At 36.2% G+C, this 24,011-nt stretch overlaps 2 protein-coding genes across 2 annotated transcripts in view; one reads left to right on the top strand and one right to left on the bottom strand.

Moving 5' to 3' along the window:
- Positions 1 to 17,206, top strand: part of LOC148595647 (uncharacterized) — a 28,305-nt gene extending 11,099 nt beyond the window's left edge. The window contains exons 2-4 of the mRNA XM_088520012.1: positions 3,910 to 4,032; positions 6,906 to 6,988; positions 17,077 to 17,206. Of these exons, the coding sequence (XP_088376138.1) occupies positions 3,913 to 4,032; positions 6,906 to 6,988; positions 17,077 to 17,206 (333 nt within the window). The 5' untranslated portion in view covers positions 3,910 to 3,912. The remainder of the gene's footprint in view (positions 1 to 3,909; positions 4,033 to 6,905; positions 6,989 to 17,076) is intronic.
- A 2,160-nt stretch (positions 17,207 to 19,366) lies between these two features.
- Positions 19,367 to 24,011, bottom strand: part of ADAM12 (ADAM metallopeptidase domain 12) — a 164,039-nt gene continuing 159,394 nt past the window's right edge. The window contains exons 23-24 of the mRNA XM_088520011.1: positions 22,099 to 22,205; positions 19,367 to 19,427 (exon numbers count right to left, since the gene is read on the bottom strand). Of these exons, the coding sequence (XP_088376137.1) occupies positions 19,367 to 19,427; positions 22,099 to 22,205 (168 nt within the window). The remainder of the gene's footprint in view (positions 19,428 to 22,098; positions 22,206 to 24,011) is intronic.

Raw genomic sequence — 24,011 nt, 5'->3', positions numbered from 1 at the left:
TGTTTGCCCTCATCAAGTCAATAGGAGTTTTGCTACGAACTTCAACCAGGTCAATTTTCACATGTTGGCTTTAACTCTGCAGGTCTTCTGCAAGCCAAGGTGCTGTGAGGTTCGTGTGAATTGGAATGGCTCTTATCAGCCGAATCAGGGCCTTCTTGTCCTTGTATAAACAGCTGAGATTTGGTCTGAACATCCGTTTGGTTACAGACGTGCAACTAAATCTTTAGCCTTTGAGCTTAGTGAGAGTTTCCCTATCGATACAAATCAAGCCATATTTTCTTTCAGAAAACATTATTAATGTATTGAGATATCTGAGATCTATCTGATATATAGCCATAGCACAGTATTTGCTATTGCTATGACCTTTCGGTCAACAGATTTAGCTAATTCAACTGTTAAACATTGCCAACAAATGCAATATTTTCTCTCCACTGAAAGATACCGAGAATAAAGTGAGAGCAAATTATGAAGTGGAAGATGATGAGGACTTAGCTGGAGGACCTCCTAATAAAAGAGTGTTCCTTTTCAGGTGTTCAGGATTTCTGAAAGCAGTAGTAGGTGTTGAAATGCTGTATTTGCTAACATGCTTTTCTCCACTGTATGCATCTGAAAACTATGCAAGTTGTAGTGCACAGTGCATAAAAGTATAATGGAATATAAAATTCCAAGTACTCTTCTTCAAATTAGATGCTGCTTTGTTGTTTTTCAACAAGAGATAATTTTCCTAGTGGGAAATGAAACTATTTTATTACAAAAGAGCAGGCACTTACCAGTGCCAAAAGAAGTCTTATGGCCGAAGTAGACTACTTATGTAGGATTGAAATATTTTGGTACAGACTCAATGTATTTTCCTCAGAGTTATGATAATGCAAAACTCTGAGTTTGTGTGCACAAAATGCATAAAAATACATGTATCTTAGGTCAGTAGGGAGAGGGGAAGTACTTCCTCATGCCCAAATGTATGTGCTGAAGACATACTTTCAGGAAAGGTGTGAAAGATAAGAAAGGTTTTTCGGTGAGCAAAGTGCAACATTTTGAAATCCCTCACAGTTAAAAAGCCCTTACTATCGGTGCTGATCCTAGCTCCTTTTTATCGAAGCCTACCTCTTTTGGTAATTACCATGTTGTACGAAAGTGATACAAGTTTTACAAGCAAGGGATATAATTAACTAATACCAGGTTTAGAATATCTGTGTAAGATATTTTTCTAATACAAGAAGTAATCTAGTTGACATTTAAGTTAAATAGGCTTATAGAGAAAGAATGCACAATAGTATGAATCATAGGCAGAATAGTTGGCGAGTGAGTATTGTTAAATGCAACAGGAGTCACACTGGCTCACTAGCTTAAAAATAAAAGGATTTGTTTCATTATGGTACGGGCAGGACGCTATAGCTCTCAGAAAAGTCTGTTGTTTTCTGGTGGTTAATCCAACCTTACAGCATGTTAAAACATAACTGAAAATCAGTTTTCATTTTAATACTTGTATATGACTGATAACGTGGATCAATCACACACATGCCTGTCTCTTGGAGTGTCATATTGACCAAGGAGGAAATGTTTCACTGTTCTGTAAAAGCAAACTTCAGAAGGAAACTGTTACAGGCACAAGTATTAAATCAAAGGATAATGTAATTTTGCTATTAAATGTCCCGAATCCATTTTATGACATGTGAAAATATTTATACATACTATATTAAAAAAACAATCTGTTCAAATGGTCATTTTTAGGAGAAAGGATCGACAATAAACCATGTCCTTCAGCTGCAGGAGAAATGACTCTGCAGTATTGAGATGCTTTGGAGCCCTGAGAGAAGAATAGGAATCCAATGGTTAAAATAACAGCAAAGGTTTAAAATATGCAGATGAAGCAAACTCCCAAAATAACATACTTAGTGTCATGTGTATGTAGGTGCATTGCTATCTTACAATTTGTTAAGCATTTTAAAATTGAGAGTGATTTAAATGCTCAGTATGTGCTGTAAAGACAGTTAAGTCTCTTTTGCAAGAGTAAAAAGTAAAAGTAGACTGTTTTGCAATATATTATTAAGATCTAAAGTAATTATTAATAAACATTTTGAATAACTACTAATTTTAACTGCAAGTATTATCAAGGAATATTTTCTACCTTGATGTTTAGTATTTTTTTATTAAGGGGGCATTCCAAGTTGTGAATAATTTCAGGATTTCCTGAAATGACTTGTTCAGAATCTGCCCCTGTTCCATTTCTTTTATACAGAGAGTCAGTATGTGGCCAGAAAATGAGCAAAATTCTGTCAGCCTCCCTGGAGCTGCTGTTTATTCCCTACCTGTGTGTTGGGCACCTCTGACTGACAGGTTAGAGAGCTCATGGAAAGCTCAGAGCTTTACAATTCAATTTACAAGTATTTCAGTCACTTGGAACAAACCAATACTTGCCGTGAGAATATACACTTGGATACCATATCCACTTTTTAGATATTATCACAAAATGAGTGGAGAGTCTCCCAGTTTCCTTTATTGAAATAAATATGGAGTGAATAGTATTCATGAAGTTGAGAGACTGCTTGTTTGTGTATTAAGAAACATAAAGAAAATGGAAAACCATTTAGGATGATGAGTATAGATATTAATGCTTTAACATTTCCTCTATTTCTTTCCCCCGTTTTACTGTCTTGTGATTTTGTATGTTGATCTGCAGCTGTGTTTGCAACCAAGCAGCTTGTTCAGGAAGCATTTCGTGGTGGATAGGGGTTTACTTCCACACTGCATAATTTGGCTTTCCTCAGGCTCCCGGGAGAGGAACCTTCTGGAGATCTCTGAAGCCTTTTGCATTGTATGGTTGCATGGCTATGCATTTTGATCCTTTTCTTCCACATGATTTTTTTCCTTTCCTTTTTTTTTTTTTTTTTTTTTTTCCCCCTTTTTTTGTGATACACAAAGTGATGTCTTTGGGAAATTTATATTAACTTTCACTAGGTGGCAGAATTGGACTGTATTAGTACTAACCTTTTTATGCTTTGTCAAGTTGGCTTCCTTTATAGTCCATAAATACGTCTTTAACTACATCCAGCTTTCAAAATTATCTAAGTATAAAAACAATTTGTAATAAACGGTTCTTCCAAGGAAGTGTTCTTGTTAAATAGCAGGTAGTATATGCTGGACTTCAGAGACTGTGTAAATATTTGATTAATATTTCACTTAAGAGTTATTCTATAAAATAAAACAATAAAATCTGCTCTTCTCCTGAAATATTTCCTCCTGCAAAAAGTATTTTATAGTTTAAATTTGTAGATACTCTGTAAATGAAAGCATATTTGTACCTCTTTGGTTTTTTTTTTTTTGAACGTACTGTAGTCAGCTATTGATTTAACTACATGTGGTGATGAGGTATTTAGAGGCAGAGATGCCTTTTCTTGTCTATAGTTGGCATTTTTCATGAGAGAATAGCTGATACACAGGCAATGTTAAGATTACTTGCAAGTGAGTTTTTTCCTGTATGGGACAGTTTTAAAAGTTGTGCTTAGCATAACTTCTAAAACAGTCACTGCTACTCCAAGGCAAGGAGGTTTTCCCTCGGGTTTAGCTGAAAATCCCCACGGACCGGAGCAGAACTTGAAAAAAGGCCCTACTCTAACTGCACTAGCAGTGTTTGTACCATTTGCATCCTGCCCTTGATTTATAACTTAGCTTACACTGAAAAAGTCATTATGTTCCAATATGGATTGTACCCTGCTGCCCTGATTTGGTGGATGGGTCAGTATGGGAGCAGTGATATAAAATGTAAGGACATTTTATTTTGAGGAATAGTGTTAATGTTTTGAAAACACTCTAGAAGTATTTGTGATCACTTAGTATATGTTGAAATGTTTGGAAAATGTTTGCAGTGTTTGAATATCATATGAGACTGTTTATTTCCTTTCTCTTTAGAGGATGTGCTGCACAGAATTTGTAGCTGCCCTTGAGCTAAGAATGTCCTACGGATTTCAGTTAAAGGTCCTCGTCCTAAAGGAATTTGTGCTCATGGACCAGTTATGTCTGTGTCCGCTACTAGTAAGTAGTACAGAATTGTAAAGTGGCTAATTTGAGAGATCTTTACACAGATTAAAAAAAAAATGATAAAAATGGCGATGTTCAAAAGCGTAATATGTTTTCTGAGCAAATACTAGGAGCATCACATAATTTTAAATTAATAGTCAGTGGAGGAATAATTTATTTTCGAGTTACAATTTCTCAAGTGTTCTCTCAAATATTTTTAAAACAAAATTATATGTATTCTTTGACATAGCTGTGTGCTTGTTTTCTTTATTTAGGATGAATATGATTATGATACCAAAAATATATCTGCCAGTGAAAGATGTTGGCATGCCCACTCTTTCTGTGGCTTCCCTAGAAACCATTCTTTGGAAAATATCAGTTGCGCTTCTCTTCAGGAGTCCCAGTTTCTAGTCAGTGAATTGCTTGCCTAGAAAAACTTGTATTTCTGAAGTTATTAAAAATTGCAGTTGAAGTGTGAAAGAACCGGCTATAGAAATGGAGTTCTTAAACTAGCAGAGGGAGGAGTAACTTCTGTGAATGGCAGATGTTCAAGTATCATGAGGAATATAAAAAATCATTACAGAAGAAAATAATAAATAGGTTTTTTTTTTCTGAAAAAAAATTGGTGACCTGAATAATATATGCTTGGAATCAAGGAACTGCATATTTTAAAATGATACCTGAAAGGACGTAGGGAATTAGAATTTTATCATGAACCTTTTTTTTTTTTTTTTTTTTTTTTTTTTAAATTAAAACTTCTAGTTGCATACTCCATACATACTTTTCACAGCAAAGGAAAGAGAGTTTTCCTAAAATATACAATTAAGTCATGATAGATGCTGTTGGTGTTTAAAAAACATCAGTAATTAAAGAACTGATGTATGGAATATTTCAAAGACTTAGTACATAAAATAATCTTGAGCAAGTTCATTTGACTGCAGGTAGATCTTCTGAAGTTGAGACTATTTTTTCATGCATTTATAATAAACCTTGAGCTTTTCAAGTAACCCAAGTTTGCTTAAAATAGTTCTATTCTTGCAAAATATTACTGTACAAGTTATATAATCTCCATGTCCAGATCATTATGGCTAGCACCCAACCTCTGGCATAGCATAAGACATAGGATTTTCTTCATAAATTTTTGTTCACGGCTAAATGAAAATAACTGTGGAGAATCCACTACAGCTGTAGGTAAGTTGTTCCAGAGAGTAATTACCCATGCAGTTTAAAAGCTACGCCTTTTTTCTTGTGTATACTTCATTAGTTTCAATTTCCAGTCAGTGTGTCTTATTGTGCCTTATCATCAATTTTTATTCCCTGTGTAGATATTTTTGAACTGTATTAAGCTTTTATATTTCATAATGGCACAAAGCAGAAATCTCTTTAAGTAGTTTTAGGTTGATTGCATTGCAGATTAGACCATGCTGGGTCATAGCAATCCTATGCTTGATCTAACATCTAGAAAATCTTCAGAGTAAAATAACATTTTCAATTCTCTAATATACATATATATGGCATGCATGCGTATATATAGTGTGTTTGAGTATATGTCTAGTCATACATGGACACACACAGAACCACTAAGTGGCAAAGGGTATATAGTTTAAGCCTGTATAACTTGTTGTAACAACTGTTTTTGTTGCAGTTTATTTTTTCTTAAAATACGAAATATTTTTTAAACTCTAATTTTTTAAACAGTGTTTGCTGGTTGTACACACTAAAGCAGAATAGGTTTCTAATTTGTATTCAGTTGGAAAGAGGTTTAATAAATCAGAAAAGCAACTACTCTATTTGGAAGAAGTTTGCTCTTCCTCTTTGGTAAAGTACAAGAAAATTCTGCTTAAATGAAGCATGCAATTTTAATCAATTGTACCCTAAAAAAGAAGAGAAACAGCTGCTGCTTGTTAATTGGTGACTGTCTTCACCAGTGATCTCATCATTTACTTACTGCTTTCACTGAAGCCTTAAATTCTGTAAATAAAGGTATTATCACCATGCAATATGACTGCCTGAACGTTTGCAACTAAACAGCTCTAATAAAACGTGAAGAATTTATTTCAAAAGATAAATATATGATCTTCACCCTCACAGATTTGTGTTTTTCATCTAATAACCACATTTGCTGTGAAAGGTCAGTTCTCCTGCTGGAAATCATAGGGAAGGCTGATTTAATCTGCCTAGGTGAAAAAATAATTTCTTATTAAAATTTATTGCAAATAGTGAAGATTTTTCACTCTAGGGAAACAAAGGTCTATTTTCTCTCTAAATAAAATATTTTAAAATAATTTAAAATTCATTAGCAACTCAAAGGATACAAGCCTAAGTTGGTCATATTTTTGGTTTTTTGTTGTTGTTGTTGTTTGTTTTCTTTTTTGGAAGGTATTTTTAAGGCGCATTTTGAAGCCAAGTCTCCAAGGAAGGAAGTTATCTGACATATTCTGTTCTATTAATGATATCCGTTCTTATAACAACTTTGAATAATATATCGCATGAAACATATCTAATGCAAAATCATGGTATAGTTTCTGTTTCTAAAGCAGAAGATACAAAATACATTGCTTTGTGAAATATGAAAACTGATCATTTGCCAGTAGTAGGTTAATACTATGCTACTAAAATTAATTTGTCCACTTTGTACTACAAATAACATCCAATTGTGCTCTTTCAAAATTCAATTATCAGTGTCTTCTGAGACACTCTGCATACTTTTATATCAGACTTAGCTGTTATATTTGCAAATTTTATCTAAAATGTAATCCGTAATCATTTTGTCTCACACCACTGACAAATTTAATGAATGATGAGAGCATTTTTAAATCATTATACAAGGAGTTGGTCCTCTGCCAATATTTGTTTGGTAAAATTTCTTTTCCTTTTTTTCCCTTTAGCTTGTAAGACCTGGGAAGGTAGATGTACCTGATAAATTGGACTTTACTGCTCTGATGATTGCTTCTCAGAAAGGACATGACAGGTATTACTGCCTTCCTTTATCTCATCCAACAGGATTTGATTCTTTTTTTTTTTTCTTTCCTCCCTGTGTTTGGATCAAATAATAGATCTAGGTACACTGGGGAAAAATATGTACTGTATAATTTTAATCTAAAAAATTCATTATTAAAGATTACAATCACAGTAATCTTTTTACTTCTGCATTCATTTTTAATGAAGAAAAATCCTTAAATAATATTGCTTTTAAACATTCTAAAAAGCTATCAAGAATATGATCCATACGCAGATGTAGTATAAACATTTTTTTCAATATCCATTTTAGTGAAAACGTATCAAAAGATTGTTTAAACGCTCTGTGTTTTGTGCAAATATTCATATGAAAGGGAACAGATGTACACCAGAAGAATGGAAGTGCAAAAATGTATAGTGTGAATATAATTGTGTAGAGGCTGTATAACATTAATATTGCAACATGTATCTATACTTACAGTGATATAGTATATTAAAACATATGTTATATTTTGGCATGTCATTATGCTTTCATAATCAGACTGTTTATAGTCTGACACAGTTTCAAAATATCTTAATTTTTGACTTAGGACATAGAATATTTTCCAGATTTGGTTACTACCATTCTTTTAGCCCTTGCAGGGGATTGTGCAAGTTCTCATCTGCTTTAGTGTAAGGAGAGCTCTTAGTTAAACCTTGGGTGACTGTAGTTTGAGCTGCTTGAACTTGCATCAACGTAGGATAGAGTTTGCTTGCAGACTGTCCTGAGGGGTGGCAAATTTCAGCAAAAAAAGTGGGTTCAAGCAGCTGAGGAATAATCATATAAAATCCTGCAGCAATTTATAGCAGAAATGTGTGTCTGGAGCTTCAAATCCATGCTACTGGAAAGAGGGAGTCTTTGTTAATCCACTTTTGTCTCAATTCTGAGCGCTGAACATTAGCTCAGTAGTGGTGCCCTCCTGAAGAGGGAATCCTTATCCCATTTCCTATGTCTTCTAAATGCCTGTATGTACTTGGTGTTTCCCCTCCTTCACTAATTTATGTATTAACAGGTGGATACAGGATGTTATAAAACAGGATAACTGCTCTTGCTAGCTAAAATAAAACTTTTAGACTAATTATCTGAGTTCTGAATCAGATTTACCCATCTTGTTTAAGCAGGGTGCGTGAGGCATCACTGTGAAACAGTTGCTTACCAGGCAGGTTTGATGCTTCTGCCTGTTGTCCACTCTCTTACTGTTCTTTGAAGTGGGGTGACGCTTTAAAGAGTTTCAGAAAGCTCTTAGGAGCTCATCAAACTTGAAAAATATAGTTGCAATCTTATTCCTTGTCAGTAAAAGGCCAACTATTTTCAGCTTGGACACCCGTTATAGGGTTAGATTTCTGATAGATTTTTACTCTTCCTTGTCAGACACTTAGATAGTAGTGAACATCCTTAAAACTTGGAACAATTATAGCCATGTCCCATCTTCACGGCGTTTCTTCTTAATTTTTTAATAATACAGTTTTGATGGTCACCTGGGTATGGTTACATATCTCGAATTCCAAGGCACTTGTTGAAAAGCCAGAGATCTGGGAGATCTCTGCATCTCTACAGCTTTGCATTGGGATGTGGATGGGAGGACGTGGTTATGTTATTGCAAGTGTGATTAATGATACTGTAAGGTCAGTATTTTATCTATACATTTCACTGAGAAGACCCCATAGTCCTAAATCTGTAGAGGCTGCTCTTCCAGACCCCTGCTAGTCTGGTGCTAGCCAGAACATTGCCATGAGAACACCAAAGTCTTTTTGTTGTTCAGCCTTTCCTTTTTAGCAATATTTCATTTATGGATAAATAATAGTTCCTCAGTAAGGCATGGGGAGTAAGGAAAATTCTCTTAGTAGGAGAGAGAGGATATGATAGGAAATCTCCCTGATCTGAAATGGAAGGTCTTTGCAGCTTTAGTAAAAATAAAGCATTTTGTTTTATTTACAGCTTCCATAAAACTGGAGATAGCCAGGTTTGCCCACGTTTTGTTTCACACCACAGGGGGACACAACTTTGCATTAGCAAATAAAATGGGGGGTATTTATGGATGGCTCAGTAAATACCAGCAAGTGGGTGATATTGCTTAATCAACGAGGTTGCAGTTGATAAGGTGCTCAGAAGCTCCGATTTAAGAAAGCTGGCAGGCAGAATGAAAAGTTGGAGATTCAAAAATAAGGACTGATGGATATAATGTTATTCTAATTGAGAATAGTAGGGAATGTAAAGCACTGAGAAATTAAATTGATGATCTGTAAAACAAGTCTAGATTGGGGGAAAAGTCAGATTGATAGAGGCTCCTTCAGGAGTGCAGACAGAGCAAGGGGCAGGAAAAAGAGGAGATAAGCTTAAACTTACCAAATGGTTGTCTTAAGTTAGTCAGGATAATATGGATTTAATTAATGTTACTAAAAACTGGTATACTATGTTATGGAGTTTATTCTGTTTTTAGAATAGAGATTTTTTTCATTAATTGCCAGATATTACTGCATTTGTTATGAGTTTATCAGGATTCCTGTCTTCACAGTTTTAATGTTGCTGGATATTTGTTCTCATGGTAAGTTTTATGACTGGACACACAAAACTACCTATTTTTTGCTACTTAATGAATTTAAAGTGCTGTGCAGTTTAACATGCTTTTCATTCTTATGGTCTGATACTTCCAGATGAACAGAAAAGGAAAGTTTCTTCCCAGGAATTGCATTTCTTTGAGGTGCATTGCCAATGGGTATATTCTGCTGTGAGTGAATATGTCTTGAGGGTTAGAGCTTGGAAAAATATCCATTTAGCAGTAGCTGCTATGAAGTATTTGTCTTTTTTCATGCTTTGTTTCCAGAGGATAAAAGACAGTAGTTATATATATAAATTTTCCCTAAAAGGACCAAATTTTGGAGAGATGAATGGCTAGTAGTTATCATTGGCTGAAGTGGTGAGAAAAGAACTGATTAAGGTTAAGTTAAAGTTCCCATAGCAATCAGATCTCTTGCTGGAAAAAGTATTTTAGATTTAGGGTTTTTTTTCAACTTTGGAAACTTCAGGACATTGTAGGTGGGGGAAATAAACACGGAAAGAGCTGAAAGTTTCAGTGCAGCTTGACAGAGAGAAGAAACAACATCCCAAGCCGTGTTAATAGTTCAGGAAAGGCAAGGCTGTCAGGGAAGATAAATCTGAAATGTGAGCTTCTTGAAAGTGCAATTCACCTACTTGGATCACTCTGTTTAATTATCTTTCCTGTTATTCATGCCAGTGTTTGTGGAGTTTGCTAGGATGCATTTAAGTTGCAAATTTTGTGACAGATGTTAAAAACAAAGAAAGAAGGAAGAAAAGAGACTCTGTAAAGATACTTGTATGGGGCTTTAACTACCTCTAGGTTTGGGATTTGCCAGAATTCCTGAGAAAAATGGTCTGGCCAGAGACCTGTGTGCTGGCAAAAGCTGAAGAATTTTCATAAAATCGGCTAAGTCTGTCAGATAGCAGAGCTCAAAGGGGATACAGGGAAAAGGAGGAGGGAATGACAGAAAAAGACCCAAGTGTGATAAAGAGGGAAGAAGTGAGGAAAGGATCCTGGATTTGGAAGGGCTGAGACGGTCCCTGCTGCCCCTGTGACGCTGGGAAGCAGGAGTCGTCATGGAAGCCCTTCCCATGATCTTTGCAAGGGTTTAGTTACTGCCCAAATAAAACTGGTGCTCCCTGCACTGATCTCATGGTTCTGCCCTGCGTGCTCGCGTGGGCTCCATGTGGCAGCAGGGATACCGGGATGGGAGCCTGGATATACCGGGATGGGAGCCTGGATATACCGGAATGGGAGCCTGGATGTACCGGGATGGGAGCCCGGGGGCTTTCTGCTTTGCTAAGGCCTCAGTGTGTGACTTCAGCTCCAGCCACCGTCCCCCTGTGCTAGATTAATATAAAACACTTCCCAGTCTGAGCCTCAAAACAGGGCTTTAGTTTCCATGTCTGCTCCACCGAGGGCTCTGGGAGGGAATTCCAGAACTGCAGCCCAACACGAAGCTTTTGGGATCGTGTTTCCAGGTGCCTCAGGAACCAGGGGATGGATCTTGCTTCTCACATCTGCAGTTCTGCAAAGTAGTGATTGTCCTGGTGCTCCTTCAGCAATGTGCAGAGATACGGGCTTCACGTATACAACCATGTAACTTATGGTGATATTTGATTCAGGGTATTAACAATATCATCGCTTAATCTGATTTGCGTCAGATCAACAAATGCAAACAGAGATTTAGCTCCAGATTTAATAAATATTTGTCTTTTGTAACAGGTAAAAATTAAAGCACTTGGGTGGACACCACTGAAGAGAATTTCTGCAGTGAAACTTGTTCAGTTGTTGCTGGAGAAGGAAGCACATGGTAATGTTAAATATCAGGTTGCTGAAGTAAGCACAGGTTCCTCCTTTAATTTTTTCAAATATTAAATTGGATGTGCTGTTGTTTTTGTCTGGAAATTTAGAGGTTTTCACAGGTAGGCATGAATAACTTCTATATCTTGATTTCCCAGCTTTAGGTTTATTTTTTAAACATATTTCTATCTCCATTTTTTCTGATGTTTGTTTGTTTAGAAGTTGGTTATCTTGTTAGAAAACAAGAAGAAAAAGCTGGGGAAAAAACTGCTGTTTCCCTACGTTACAACTCAGAGATGGGTAACAATAAAAGCAAGGGAGGATTTTTGCACCATGGAGTAGAAGAAGAAAATTGGACGTTCAAAGAGTGCTGTAACTTTTTTTTTTTTTTTTTTTCTTTCCAGTTGCATTTAGTTTTCCAGGTATTTGGCATTCATGTGGAGCTCGGCTTCTGTTTCAGAATGTTCTGTTTTTAAGCATATCTATAGTTTTAGAATCGTTTTGTCCTGGCATTGAAAACAAAAACCTTTTGCATCGAGAGTTAGATGTAAAGGAAATATTCACTTAAACATGCTTGCTGATATTCCCTTGAGAATATTGCAAGTCATCTGTAAATGAAATGCTGGAATTTCTTTTCTTCTTTAATGCTTTTCTTTCTTCTTTAAAACATTTCTGTCTTCATGAGTGTCCCTCTAGTAAACAAAATTAGCAATTCTTACTGAAGCTTGTTAATACTCATCTTTAAATTTTCCAAGGAGATGCTGCTTTGCCTTCAATCACGAGCCCAGTGCTGTGCAGACACTGAGCTTCTGCTCTAGGAATAAAGGATACAGGTAACGTGTTCAGATAGCCAACATGCCATCAGGAAAGCTTGTTAGGAAACTATTAAGCTGATCTGTCTTTGTAAATATAAATATACACTTGATCTTTTGGATTTCAGTTATTTGCAACCTTAATAGAAGAATAATTGGGTGTAATGAATCTGGGACTTTTCAGACAGATCTTCCCCATAGCCCTGTGTGGCAGTGACACTGGTTGGGAGGTACCAAGGAGTTGTCACCATCAAATTCAAACCACCAAAGTTACTCTTCCTTTTAAAGATGTAAAAATCCTTATTTTAAACTTTGATTTAGCCTGGCATTAAATAGCAGCTGAATTTACTTAAAAATACTGCATTCTTGTATATAGCATCCTACATACTGTGCTCCGAAATGGACAGTTGAACTAAGCTTTAATAGAAGAAGGTTATTTTTAAATCAATACAGCTTTAGTAGCAGGCTATATCTATCACATAGTAAGTGAAAAAGCTGATTTACTGTTACAGATAAATGAGGAATAGTTGTGTGTTAATTCAAATTGAAGAAGGTAACAGCTTGTTTGGGGGATCAAGTTATATAAAAGTTAAATAAAGTATAACTATATGTTTGATGGTCTTCTACATAGTATACTATGGGAATGTGTTGACTACCATTTATAAACATTTTTGTTTAATGCATTGCAATTCTTCCCTGTTAGTAAAATGAAATCTGTAGTGCTTTCAGGTGTGTTCTTGTGCTTTGAAATGATCATACCACCAGGTACCTAAGGAATAATTTGTAAAAGCTTCTGAGGTGATTATGTTAAAACACAAAGTTTCCTCCAACAATAAGTAGTTTTTATTTTCTGGTAAGTCTAATTAATGTTTATTGCCTTTCATGACAATGAAAAATCCAATGTGGCTTTCTTTTTACTTTTTGTTTATTATGTTTTTCCAAGAGATGTCTTTATCACCAATCTTTGATGCATCTTTGTTTTAAGCTGTGATGAAGGCAGGTTGCCAGAGCAACAGATACATTTGTAGAAACAATCTTCTGAGAGTTAAGAATTGAGTCAGAGTAAATAAATAAAAAAATAAAAATCCAGAAGTTACTTGAATATTTTGCAAGAAAAAAAAGTGCTCAGGTTATTTCAGGAACATTTTACTTTACTGAAGGATATAGTCAAATATCCCTGTGATATTACTTTGCTCTCTGCTTTTTATATATAGATAAGTTTAGAAAATTACCAGAGGAAAATGTACTGTAATTCTAAAATTTTTCTATCAGAAAATATTTCTGTTCCTTCCATTTCAAGGTAGTATCTGCAAAGAAATTAATATCCTGGTATTCTGTCAACTCAGTATTTCAAAATCAGGAGAAGCCACAACAAATTGTGGAACCGTTTTCTATTTATTCTCTTCTGCGTAATGCGGGCTTCGAAATCGGGAAGTTTTCATGGAATTTGAGACAGGGAGCAGGGGCTGCAATTTGACACGGGACAGTGATCCAAGAGCAGGAAAAGGAGATGAAATAGGTGAGGAGAATGAGAGCGAGGTCAGGAATGTGAGGCCTGGGAATAGGGATTTTTTAAGTCTTTTTAGGGCCTTCAAGACGTAGGTGTATTTACATGAGGTAACATCAAGTTTCAAGTTAAAAATTTAGAATTCAAGTAGTTTTTTTAATTTAGTGCTTTCTTCCAAATAAAACATTAGCCAGTTTATTACATTATCCTCTGCTTATTTTTCCCTGCAATTATCCATAAATAATTCAAAGTAGCAATAGGAATGCGTATCCATTGCTTACATTTTCTACAGCGAAAACGCTCTGCAGGTAACGATTCCTCTGCAAACACTAAGTGTCCAGAAGCTGCAGGGCAGAGTTGGGAGCTTTCTAAAACTGCTGGCATGGTCACACACAGCTGGAAAGCAGAACCTGCAGGGCCATTTAATTGTATAGACTTAAAATACTTGGAGTGACCTGTCTAGTCTGCCTGCCCAAAGCCAGTTCTGGTCCGTGGCAAACAGGTAAGCTGCTCCTGCAGGATTAAATTCCTGCTCTGTAATCAGCTGCACAAGGGCTACTCTATTAGACATTCTACTTAATGGCACTCACTTGTTATTCTGTCTCTCTACTACATGCTTTTCTCTGCCTGTGTTTTCAGTTTGCAGAACAGCCAATGCATCTACTTGATTTATTATTATTTTTTTTATAGGGTATTATTCCTGGCTTAACTTTTATTATTATTTTTATTTAGCAAATTATCTCCTTTTTTAACAGAAGGAAATTTCAAACGCGTCCTGGGAAAATCTGCATGCAGAAACTGCAGTGACGTGGCAATGAAGCATACATGCCAGAAAAAAGGTGTTTGTTCCGTATTATCCTTTTATTTCATATGTCTATTAAGAGCAATGAGAACTTGCACAAGGAAGAATACTCTTATCTCTTAGCATTTTATATTTTATGTTGAGGAAATGTGTGCATTTTATTAACAATCTGTGTAATTACAATGTAGGTAATTACATAGACAAAACCAAACACACCACATTTATTGAGTAATAGTACTTAGCAATAAGCAAGTTTTTCAGCTACTGAATTTCGAGATTGTCTTTGCTTGAAGCATCTTTGCATGGAGGATTCTATATGAAACTCATACATAAGTAAAAACCTGTTACATTGATAAAACCTGTTACATAGACTGAAAAGTTTAGCAAGTTGAAGCATTAAGTATTATAAATGAATGGTTCATAAAAACAGTATGCTGGTTTATATAACTCTGGTCTGTTTGTATTGAGCCAAGCAGTCAGTTCACACTAAAGAGTTAAAATTACCACAGCTACATGATTTTTTTTTTTTTTTAACAATAGCACTTTTTCAAAGGAAAATGTTTTGTATTTTTAGATATCCTGTTTTAACATGTTTCTAAAATACTTCTGTGTCTTCTTTTACTTTGACTGTTCACAGTCATGAGTCTCTTCTAAATATTTCATTTAAAAATATTCCATTTTTTCTTATGCTAATGCTTCTCTTGTGCACAGGTGACTTTTTATGTAGGAAAGTTGTGTCGTACTCAGAGGATTTAAATTCAGCAATGTAAAAGTAGGACATGTAGTAAAGAGAGGAGAATTCATTTGTCTTTTTGTCCAGACACATCTGCATATTGCTTTCCTTTCAAAGCCCCAAAAGCAACCAGTGTGCATGGGTAAACCAGAACACCACCTTATTTGCAAAAAGTAAAAAACAAGAGAGGGAAATGGCAGGGAAACATTTATCTTTGACATCATGATGCTGCTGCGGATCCCACCTCTGCATTAACTGAATTCCATGCTTTTAAAATGCTTATCTCGGTATCTAAATTTTAATGCTTCTCTTTAACATTGTTTTTTGAAAAGGGATGCTGGTGTCTGGGGGCAGCTTTATCTGCTGGCAGGATAGTTGTCTGGACGGATGGTCTGTGTAGAATCAGTTTTAGCATTACTGAGTTTATAGAGTTATAGTGCAGAGAGTGAATTTGTTTCCTGCTACATTGCAGTTTGAAGTACTATAATTAGAAGTTAGTAAAAGAAAATGTTACATGCTCAAATGATCAGAAAAAAAATCAGAACTTAAACCCGGAAAAAATATATACCTTTGAAAAGGGGCAGCATGGACTTAAAAGCCGCTCTCTGATAAATGACAGAAAAAAACAAGCAACAACAACAAAAATAAACCCAGGGAAATTAACATTGAGAGATTTGATGGAGGAAAAGGACGATAAATATGCCTTTTTTTTTTTTTTTTGGAATATTTATTCATTTCTCGTTATGAGGATTAGTAATTGTGGGTCTATTAGCATAATAGCGTTTTTATGCCCTGCTCTGTGCCCTTTCCTCCCCTCTGAAAGGGGCAGTTCTCCAGCCAAGGAGCTGCATTAGCTGCACGAGCAGGGAGGAGGGCAGCAGGAGCAGCCCTTGGCACGTGTAGGGATGGGCTCACAAAGAGACGATCCACAGACGATTATTTAAAGGATTAAGCGTCTTATTTGTTCAAGGTAATTTAAAAGTTGAAGTATTGAGCACAGAGGTAGCTGCATTTGTTATGGCAGCCCTTAAAGCCTCTGTTGAAGGCACTTTGTGGAAGCCAGATACCAGGTATGTGCAATGAGCAGCTACTGCCGAGGAGCAAACGTGGAAATTTGGCATCCTGATGTGTCCCGTGGCAATTCGCTTGCTAAGAGTGTCCTTAAGATTGCAAAATGATTCCTCTAGTCTTCACAATTAAATTGTGCATGAAATCTGCATGTCTAATCACTAAGTTTGCATATATATTAAAAAAAAAAAAATACAACAACAACAACCACCTCTGACACCACCATCTATTACTCTCATGCTGGGGGGAAAAAAAAAACAAACAAAAAAATGAACTGTGTGGGTGGTTTTTGTTCTTGGTCTCTAAAAGCTACAGATCTTTTCTGCCTGTAGAATTTTACATCTTAGTATGTATAAATGAATTAGCATATCTGCTAATTGCAAGGACGCCAGATTATGGCTCTGCCATACATCATACCTCCTCCTCCGTTTTGCTTTAAAAATAAAATTCAGCTTGTAGTGTGTCAGTAATCACCATCTGTTCATTTCAAGTAATAGTAGTCATTTCTCAGCATGTTTGAAGTTTGTGTTTTCTTTCAGGTAGAGAATTAGAATTTTTTTTTCCCCAAAAGGTTTAAAAAAAAAAAAAAAAAAGAAAAAAAAATCAGCTCCATTAGCTAATATAGACATGTAATCTCACACTTGTAACTATAAAACCACCTTCCAAGTCATTGCATAATATGCTGCAGCTGTTTAATTTAGAAAAGCGTTAATAGTTAATAAATTTGACATACACTTTCCTGCTTATTGAGCAGTTTTTTGTAGTTAGTTCACAGCTTGCTTGAATGTATTTTTCAGATCTTTCCCTGGGAAGAGAGATGACTTAAGACAGCAAAAGGGTATTTTGTTAATGATGCCGTGTTGCCTCAGGGCTTCTATGGGCCAGCTGGAGAAGCCACCATCAACTCCTCTTGCTGACACCATATAGGTGGTTTAATCCAAAAATGCCCCTTTTGCTGGGACTGGGGACACTTAGTAAAAGACTAAGTGCAGATCAAGGACATGACTGTCTTTCTCTATAGGAGAAGTTTTTTGGTGTTTCTTTGTTTCTTCTTTTGGCAGTGGAGAACAGGCACTGGTCTGTAGCACAACAGGGTCTTGGCAGCATCTGTGTGCTTGGTTCCCAGACTGCATGTTCTGTGCAATATTGGTTAGGGGCTCCTTGTAATTATAGGGATTTTAGTGCCATATTTGGATACTGCTATATCATAAAATATACATCCGAATAAAAGTCATGCTCCACTTTTCTGCTTCCTACCCTAAAACACTTGTGCTAAGTCTTACTCGGGGAATTTAACAGCACTAGCTTTAGATGCGTCTCATTTCACATTCTTCTTTTACTAACAATTTCATGTAAGAATCTTACAGGCCCTTTCAGAGATAGGGGGATGCAGTGTTAATTAGCTGTTATTCTCAAAGTGGCCTCTTCAAACACAAGAAATGAGATCATTTTTTTCTGCTGTTTATTGAGATGGCTCCCCTCCTTTTACATGTAAAGTTAACTGTTGACAGAAGCTAAAATCTTTTAAATGCAAATATCTCACATACTTAAAAAGCATCACATAAATGTTCTCATAGCACCTGGAAAGTTTGGTTTCAACTGCATTGCCAAGCCAAGGATGAATCAACATCCTACTATTGTAATAACTATCCATACAGTACAAAACACGCTGGTGTTTCTGTTATGGTTGCTTTGTGAAACAAGTTTCAATTTTGTTTTATTTTGCTATTAAGTAACAAACTAAAGTATGGTTTATTTTGGTTTATTCACTTTATCCATAAAAACATGACTGCTATATTCGTAGGAAAACTAAATACAATTACACTTACTGAAAAGAGATCCAAGTTTCTATCAATGCTTTTATTTTTGCTTAAAGAAAAAACTACAAACAATTAGGAAACTAACCTATGTAAGGCCATAGTTCCTGATCCTTCTATTTCAATGGATATTTGAAAATTGTTTTTATTACAGCATATATGAAATGACTTTATTCAGCAGTGCTACAGAGAAGGAACAGAAGAAACAGGATGTAGAATATATAGTAAAAAGTGATGGAGATTTTCCTCCTGCATCTTAAAATATCCATCTACTAAAGTATGTATTTTGATCGAAAATGTAAAAATCCCAGAACAATATTTGAGAAGTTAAATACACAACAGTAGTAACTATGCAGAATACAGTTGACAAGCAGAGCGATGAGGCAAAAGAAATAAGAGTTGATTTTTAAGGTGTAATTCTTTGTAACCCTTGGCTATACATGTTGTATAGCTGTCCAGCATAGTGAGATGGTACAACCTGATACAGTATAGACTGCTTGTAATTCCCAATGCATCCAAAATGGAATGGCACTTGCAGGCCCCATATCTGCATTAATACGTATTAACCGTGGTGTGTTTGAGGAAAATGAGGTTACAAAACACTTCTTATGATATACAGTACTTCTTCAGTAAGAGAACTTGCCAGAAATGAACAATAAAAAATGAATCTTTCAGCACATATTTCATGACCATTTCAAACAGTAACATGAAAATGGAAACTACAGTCTGAGTGCTGGTGCCACGTGTCACTGTGGTTAATACATGTGCAGATATTGGGCATTTCACTACGTTCCCAAAAATATGTTTTACCTGATGCACTTATCCAGAAGTTTTCTATAAACTACTGAGATGGTGTTTCTACATTTGATTTATCCATGAGTATCAGTACTTCATAAAGAATAGGTCAAAACTATACACTCTACATAGGACCAATAGAGTATAATTATTCAAGTTCACTAAAATATTAGAGAAAAAAAAAAAAAGGCTTCCTTCTTAGGAAAGCTCAGCTATGGTAAAAATATCTACTACAGTGCACTGCACTGTAATAAATATTCAACATAAATTAATAATTTACAAGTACCTGAGCAAGTATACAGAGCACCATAGCACAGCACAGCACCAAAGGCAGTAGCTCAGAATTCTTAAAAATTATGCTGTTTTAAACATTAAAAATTCTAAGTATTGTCATAAAAGTGAACTCCAGCTGGAGTTTAAAGATAGTGCAAACTTCTGTCTTCACTTTTTAAAATAAAGGTGTCAGGTTTTCGAGTCATTTCACATCAGCAGTGTTGCTGGGCCTGGGTACCTGGGGGGGATGTTTAGGAGCAGGTCTGTTGGAAAGAAAGAAAACAGCAAATTGTTATTTAAACGTTTCAAGCGGTAGCAAAGGCTGCCTTTGCTGCTCTCAGATGTGTCAGGTCCTCTGTTAATTGCTGTCTGGCCAGCAGAATGACACGCTCAGTGTTTCAGCTCTCTAAACTCTGCACTTTGACAGGTGCTCATCAGGTTTGCAGCCCTTCAAAAATGCTGCTTAATCTTTCAGAGCAGCAGTCAGTTTAAAGCAGTTTAAAGCCAGCTTGCTACCACATGGCATACGCAATTTGAGCTTATATAATTCATAGTAAGGCACTTGTTCAAAGGTTCACGCTTGTGGTTGTTTTTACTAAAAGCATTAAAAAAAATTAACTCACTTTTTTACTTTCAATTTTTTTCTGAAGTGCCTCAGTAGTGGAATTCCTGGAGCCTGAAATACTACTCCTGTCTTCCTTGGAGCTCATTTGGTTTTCAAGGGAAACTGAAGACCATTGGATAAGAAAATAAGAATGCCTTCCCAATCTTGGTGTTTTAAAACAATTGGAATCGCAGTGTAAACAACAGCTAACAGTACTGCAGTTGAGCCAACAGCAAAGTCCAAACTTCAGATACACCCAGAAATGCATGGAATCATACGAGGAACTCTTCAAAGATTAGATATTTGTTTGCAGTGTAATTGGAAATGAGGTAGTTCAATAAGAATGAGCTTCTTACTGGTAGTGTCCTGGAAAAATGAATTTTACCAAGTCTCAGCATATGAAATACCCAGTTAAAGGAAGTGGGGAATGATAATCAGCTACTAAAGAGAGTCAGCAGATAATCGTCTAACTTGGTATCAGCCGTTTCTCAATAAAGTGGCAGTTCTTCACGATTCAAGATTGTTGTACAACAACATGACTATATGTTATTGTTCAGTCAGCTGGGTATCCAAAGAGGTATCACAAAAGAAGTTGCAAAAGGAATATTAGACCATTTTGTGCTCCTGAGAACTGCAGTCTGCACCATGATCAATAGCTAACTAAATGTTTGTCTCGTGTGTGTATTTATTGAGGGACTGTACACAACTTCATATGACAAAAATTATATGACAAGTTGATTTTTAAAGCATCTGGATTACACTGATTGACAGCATTTCTCTTTAGTGGTCATATTTTGTATTAAAAAAGCCACAAATTCTTCAAAGATTCTTGCATATATTTTGGAACTACTTTAGTGAAAGTCTATGTTATTACTATTTAAATTTATTTACCTCGCTTCCTTAGTTCCCTATCCATTTTATTAACTATGCATTCTGCTATATATGTATCCATATATAGACACACATACATATGCACATACATTATTTTTAATATAATAAGATTTCTACATTCCTCATACTCTTTAGTATGCTACATTTGTGTGTGATGCTATTTTCTGTAATCCATTACCAAATGGATTGTTTTCTGATAACACTGAAACATAATGGAATGGCAAAAAATCTTTCTAAGCAATGCCTGTCATTAAAACATTTTTGATTTGGTGAAATAATCCATGTATAGACAGAGACTAGAGAGTCTTGCCTGCATTGTGGAGAGAACCTGAGCCTGTAGATCCATCTTGATTATGTTTTTATAGTCTTCTCCTCCAGTGGGGAATTGTTACTCCACTTCAAGATTGACTTTTTAATCATCTCTTTTTGAACGTGTCCAGCTTGTGCGTTCTGAATACTGTGGGTTATGTTTTCAGATGTTATAAATTGATGTTCTTCCATGGTGAAGTGTGTGGAAAGAAAACAGCTTTTATTGGTGGTTGATTTTCAGACACTCGAATTCTGTGGATCCCCTGAGTAACGGAGCCTTTTTCTCAAAGACTTTTGTTTCTCTTGAAAAATGGTGCTTATTAACTCCTTTCTTTTGCAAGGAATTGTATTTATTGAGCACTTTGTGTAAACATAAAGCCAGTTAGTTGCTTAGAGCCAAAGTTTTGTATCTAGCATAAATCCTCATAGTTTTGTGGAAGGTAGTGCAATTATGCTGATATACTCTCACTGAGAATCGATCCAATACTGCGTATTTTTTAGGAGTAAACAGAAAATGTTTGCTGTGTAGCTCTCAGCAGTAGTTACAGCCTAATCTCTTTATGTACATGGAATTAGAATAAAGCTCATTATTTTTAATCTGTTTTGCTAAAGAAATAAGGCTAATATAGCTCTACCTGCCTGCCCCTACCCATGTGTCAGTTTTGGTTCAGTGGTTTGTTGATTTTGATTTTTTTTTTTTTTTTTTAAAAAAAACTAAATTTGACAAAAGGATAGCTAGCTGCCTAATCAATATTATGCCCCCCTAAGCTTCAGGGAATATGTGGGCTGGAAAAAGCAGAGAAACTCTCCCTCCATTGTACCGTAAGCTCAGCCTTTGTAAGACATCAGAGAATTTGCACATAATCAAATTGATGACAGAAACCTGAAAACCAAGCTGTGGTTTCCCTGGCTGCAAAAGCATTTGGTACCTACTGGCTGACAACAGCATGGGAATATGGCTATGTAAGTGAAGGAGAGAACCTAAATTCTAGCTTGAATTCCTAAAATTTTCAAGTTTAAAGGATGCTGCTTTTTCCCCAAATATAGCTGATCTGCTGGCAGACATTTAAGGCCTCTCCTCGAAGAACCTGCTTCAAATCAAGGCGCAGGTTTTGCTTAGGAGAACTCACCTCACGGGAGCGAGCGGAGGCGCCCGGGGCCGCGCGCTGCTGCGACGGCCCCTGCTCAGGGGGTCTGCGGGTAGAGGCTTCCGCGGAGGGCTGGGCTTGTGGCTTTCCTGCCAGGGACATAAGGTCACATTTATAACTGAAATAACACATTTATCACATTTATTAACGGAAATAACACATTTATCATTTATCACACTGAGCTATGTCAAAGAAGTTCCCTGTAGTTGTGGCCGGACACCTTTAAAAAGAGTAAACCTTAATGTATTTTTTAATAAGGGCCTATTTTAGGGATGTTGATTCTTTTCTTTATTTCGGAAATATTGGGTGCATCTCTGTTACTGGTTATTTGGTGGTAAATGAAGAAAAGCACAAACTGAGTATATAAAATTGCTTTTGCAATTTTATAGAAACTTGGAAATCCAAACTTGGAAACCTGAAAATGCAAACACAGATGACCATTAAACCAAACTGCTTGAGCCTGGTTTGCACTGAGAGTATTTGTGAAATTTTTTTAGAGATGCAGCTGCGCTTTCATTCTGTGGAATGAAGTGATTCATTAATAAAGAACAGAAGTCATCTGCTGTCGGGCATGAGCTGATGTCTGATCTGTGTGGCCCTTGAAACATTGCAAACTGTTAACAAAGTTCTACTGATCTTAGAAAAGACAGCGACAAGTAGGAAGAAAGACGTGTCTATGCCAGCTAATACAAAAGAAGCTACTGTTTGGAAAAGGAGCAAGAATCCAATTTTCAAAAGATATTCTAGAAAGAGAAAGACTAAGTATATTTTCATTAAACCTGAGTTTTATCTAACTACATGGTTGATTCGAGTAGGATATTTTGCCCCAGAAAATCAGCTTCTGTATTAAAAATTTCTGTATGGAGATAATTAAGCTGCCTTCTAACTCCCTGCTGTAATATTTGATCACTATGCCAATACTGTGGAAAAAAATTCATTACGAAGAACTGGGAACAATTTGGTGACTTGCTCAAGTCTTGTAGACTACCTGATTTATCCAGAAACTTCCGATCTCTCTGCCGTTTGAACTCTAAAAATAGAAAAAGACTAACTTTCTTTTTCCTAATAATGTTATGGCAGGCTAATAGTCAAGTTGACTAAAGACAAACAAGAGGTGAATAATTTAGCTGAGGAAGCCCTGGATGCCCTAGTGAAGCCAGCAGCCCATTCTCTGGATTCCTCCTGAAGACAGCAGACCCTTTCGGAACACATTCCTCCTTTTGAGCGCTCCTGTTTCCTTCCTTCTCATGGCCAACAGCTGCTCTTGCAATAAGGAAATGCAGACTGACTATCAAGGTATTTTGATGAAGGCTTCCATACAAGAAGCTTCTAGATTTCAAACTACCTCTTCCCCCCCACCATCTCTCCAGATGTCATTGCCCAAATTTGTATCAGTAACTTTGCATTCAGTGCACCCAGACTCTGTATTCAGACAAGTAGCCTTTTCATTGTTGGCCTTTAGCTCTTCTTACAGCTGTGCTGGAGAAAAAAGCATAATTCTCTTAATATGGAGCTGCTGCAAAAACATCAGGTATATCATGATTTAGTTTGCTTCACAGGGATGTTTTGTGTAGGCACCTCAAAAAGGTTCTTGCCTGAAATGCACTGGGCAAGAAGGGGCATCTCCCTCACTACCAGGAGAGGGATTGAACAGGGTTCCTTGTGCCAGCCCTTTGTGAGGGATGCCAGTCTGAGGGGATGTAGCACCCCTCAAAGGACAGCAATTAACAGGAATTACTGTGGCAGAAGGAGCAGAAGGTGAACACAGCTCAACTGCACTAGGGAAAAGTGAAAAATATCAAGCGCTTTTTCCCCATGATGAAGAGAACCTGTAAAATACGAGATATATTTTAGTGATAAGATGACGGGAGGCTGCAGTTGAATATAAACAGTAA

The sequence above is a fragment of the Tinamus guttatus genome, unplaced genomic scaffold, assembly GCF_059628265.1.
Source record: "Tinamus guttatus ecotype Peru unplaced genomic scaffold, ASM5962826v1 Tinamus_guttatus_pri_ptg000079l, whole genome shotgun sequence".
NCBI classification, from domain to species: Eukaryota; Metazoa; Chordata; class Aves; order Tinamiformes; family Tinamidae; genus Tinamus; species Tinamus guttatus.
Note: the sequence above shows the minus strand (reverse complement) of the source record. Positions and strands in the feature narration are given on the sequence as shown.